At 37.7% G+C, this 3,549-nt stretch overlaps 1 protein-coding gene across 1 annotated transcript in view; it reads left to right on the top strand.

Moving 5' to 3' along the window:
* OGA (O-GlcNAcase) overlaps positions 1 to 3,549 on the top strand; it is a 29,389-nt gene that overhangs the window by 1,914 nt on the left and 23,926 nt on the right. Inside the window, exons 2-3 of the mRNA XM_043597319.1 lie at positions 2,596 to 2,647; positions 3,077 to 3,174. Of these exons, the coding sequence (XP_043453254.1) occupies positions 2,596 to 2,647; positions 3,077 to 3,174 (150 nt within the window). The remainder of the gene's footprint in view (positions 1 to 2,595; positions 2,648 to 3,076; positions 3,175 to 3,549) is intronic.

Raw genomic sequence — 3,549 nt, 5'->3', positions numbered from 1 at the left:
GAAACATGATTGCTCTGTGTGACTTAATCTGTTGGTGTATTTAATTGGGCTTGTTTGCGTGCATGGAGATTCTAGAAAAAGTCTATTTTGTCATCAGGGATCTTTGGGTGGAGGGTTGAAGAGTGCTAGAGGATATAGAAATTTTAGAGCTAGAGGAGAGTGAGGCTAAAGAAATTTTGTCTATTACATCTTCAGTAATTATGGAGAAAAGCTTGTGGTTTAAGTTGGTTTGTTTGTTCAGAATAGTATTGAAAGGGAACTACTCAGAGAATAGAGTTGTCTGTTATCTATTGTTCCTCCTCCCTCCATATCTCTCTGTATTTTTTTGGTGACTGAGCACCTGATTTTTTTTTAAGTACTCCTAAGTTGGTATTCCTAAAATGAATGAAGAAAGGAAATAACGTAGGGATTGTCAGGATTCCTTTTTAAACATTTTCTTTCCCTCACAAATCTTTGTTGGTTGTAACTTGCATAATAGCACTGCTTCCTCTTTGTGGTGCCAGTTAACCAAAACTATGAACCTGACTCAGAGCAAAGTTAGGGCTACTGAAGATAAAAATGTTTCTTTTATATATTGAAGCAACTCTAAAGGAGTGTTTAATGCCTGTTCCTTGGAGAGAAAAATGATAATGCTAAATGTTGTAGGAAAGCAGTAAAGACGTATAAAATTTACCTAATGTTAAAAATTTTTTTTAATTCTTTAAATGTTTATTTGAGAGAGAAAGCGTGCGCGGGGGAGGGGCAGAGAGAGGAGGAGACACACAATCTGAAGCAGGCTTCAGGCTCTGAGCTGTCAGCACAGGGTGGTTTGAAACCACGAACCAGGGCATCATGACCTGAGCCAGAGTCTGACGCTTAACCCACTAAGCCATCCAAGTGCCCCTAAATTACTTGTAAGAAGGTAACTGAATTATTGATGGAAAGTGCTGCAGTTTCATACCTAGTATGCAATGAATTTTTGTTTTGTTGTCTTTGTCCATGTCTGCTGTGCAGAGTAACCATCGTGTCTAGAGACGAGTTTAATACGTTACAGAATTGTCAGTTTTAGGTAGTCTTAAGTAGACTGTGTGTTTTTTCTGCGTGTGTGTGTGTGTGTGTGTGTGTGAGAGAGAGAATAGCATTTTATGTTCATAATATGTTAACCATCTTCATGGTACTCCTGAGGGGCTGTTCTTCTCTCTTTTTTTAATTTTTTTTAAATGTTTATTTTTGAGACAGAGAGCATGAGCAGGGGAGGGGCAGAGAGAGAGGGAGACACAGAATCCGAAGCAGCTCCAGGCTCTGAGCTGTCAGCACAGACGCTGACGCGGGGCTCGAACTCACAGACCGAGAGATCATGACCTGAGCCACCCAGGCGCCCCTGTCCTTCTCTCTTGCAGGTGATTAGACCGAGACGGGTGGAAAATAAAGGTTAGGCAAGCTATAAGGTGTGATTCGCACACAGTGGAGCTGCAAGTACCAGTTTGGTGCTTATATCAGGACTGAAGTCATTCCTCTGCTGGTTTGTTTCCTGCATTATGCACTACTAGTGATTTACCTCCCTTCTGGGACAGTGGAGCAAGTCACATTCTTGCATTTCCAGTTGTTCAAACCTTTGCTCTGGAATTGAGACTCCTCAAGAGTTTCCTTTTTGGGCCAGTTCCACTGTTGAGTTTGCTGTGAATATAGTTTAAGGCATTTTTGGTCCCTTTTATTGTATCAGGAACTTAAAAAAAAAATAAGGCGATCATAAAATTGGTTCAATCAGATTCTTTCCTAATTCTATTCCTGTTTTTTTCCCTACTTTTTTTTTTAAATCTCCCACTCTAAAGGCAATTCAATTCCTCTCTCAAGTAGTAATTGTTATTATTAGTGGTTTGGGATTACTTTGCTTCCCCTTCCTCTATTGTAAGATTGAGATCTTTTAAAAAGTTAGGTTTAGGGGTATCTGGGTAGCTCAGTCTGCTCAGGTCATGATCTCAGGGTTTGGTTGGTGAGTTTGAGCCCAGTGCAGGCTCTGTGCTGACAGCTCGGAGCCTGGAACCTGCTTGGGATCCTCAGTCTCCCTTTCTCTCTGCCTCTGTCTCTCAAAAATAAACATTGAAAAAAAAAAAAAGAAAGAAAGTTAGGTTTAGGGGTACCTGGCTGGCCCAGTCAGAGCATCTAACTCTTGATCTCTGGGTCATAAGTTCTAGCATGGCATTGGGTGTGGAGATTATTTTTAAAAAGTTTTTTTAAAGTTAGGTTTTGGGATGCCTGTCTCCCTCTCTCTGTGCCCTTCCTCTGCTCATGTTCTGTCTCTCTCAAAAATAAACATTAAAAATTTTTTTTAAATATTGCATAAGTAATAAGTGTTAATGGTAGAAAAATAAGAAAATTTACCTAAATAAAAGGGGAATAAAAGTCATTTTCTAATATCACTATCCAGAGACACCTTAATGAGTTTTTTTTTTTCCCAAAGACATCTTAATATTTTACTAAATATCCTTTGGATATATTGTACACACTTTTTTTCAGAATGGGATTATATTGTATGTTTTGTAATCTGCTTTTGTCAATAAATTGTTTACCACATTTTGAAACTTGAAAATAATTTCATTCTTACTTTGAATCTAGGATTTTATGGAAGACCTTGGGTTATGGAACAGAGAAAAGAACTCTTTAGAAGGTAAATTTTTTACTTGTGAAGTAGTCTCAAACTATCAATATTTCCTTTTATTTGAAGATAAACTAACACTGAATAGGCCATATGAATTTTGATGATTTCTCAGTTGCAGAAGTTATTTGACCTTGGTCTTTTACCTTTCCTTCACCTAGGCCAGGGGTTTTCAAAGTTTCTGGGGAAGCTGAATAGGTTTTGGGCTTTATCTGTGTCATTCAGAGCTATTGTTTTTATTTAAGACTTTAATTTGTTGGCATTCCTTATAATATTTAATTTTTTACAATTCCGCTAGATTACAAAAAGGTTAAAAGCTGTTGTCCCAGAATATTACTAGCTTTTTAAGAGATGGAGATGCTCCAAGGAAAGGAAAAATTTGGGATTTACAGCCTTTACATGTTGCCTATTTATACATATGTAATTTTCTTTCCCCTTAAGGCTCCAGAAATGGGAATTAAATACATACTTGTATGCCCCAAAAGATGACTACAAACATAGGATGTTTTGGCGAGAGATGTATTCAGTGGAAGAAGCTGGTAATCTTTTTCTTTTTAATCCATAAATTCAGAATATGGGAAGAAAAGAGCTGTAATGTACATTATAAGAATTTTATTAAATATTTCATTTTCTCTTTGTAGGTCGTTTCCATTTTTATTATCTGGTAAATTCTGTGTGAGTTAGTGTAGATTGAAAGAAGTACTCATGTAGGCCAGCCATGGTTGTGATTCATGGTTATGGCAGTCTGACTCCCACCTGTTCTGTAATCATAAATTATACTGTTTAACTTCTGTCAGTGGTCTAAACAGTGGGCCATTGAACAAAGAGGTACTAAAGCAGGACTAGGCCTGGGGCAGGGCAAGTGAGATGCCTGCCTTGGGTACAAAGTTTAAGGGACTCCAAAAAAAATCAGT

This window comes from Prionailurus bengalensis, chromosome D2, assembly GCF_016509475.1.
Source record: "Prionailurus bengalensis isolate Pbe53 chromosome D2, Fcat_Pben_1.1_paternal_pri, whole genome shotgun sequence".
Taxonomy (NCBI): Eukaryota; Metazoa; Chordata; class Mammalia; order Carnivora; family Felidae; genus Prionailurus; species Prionailurus bengalensis.
Note: the sequence above shows the minus strand (reverse complement) of the source record. Positions and strands in the feature narration are given on the sequence as shown.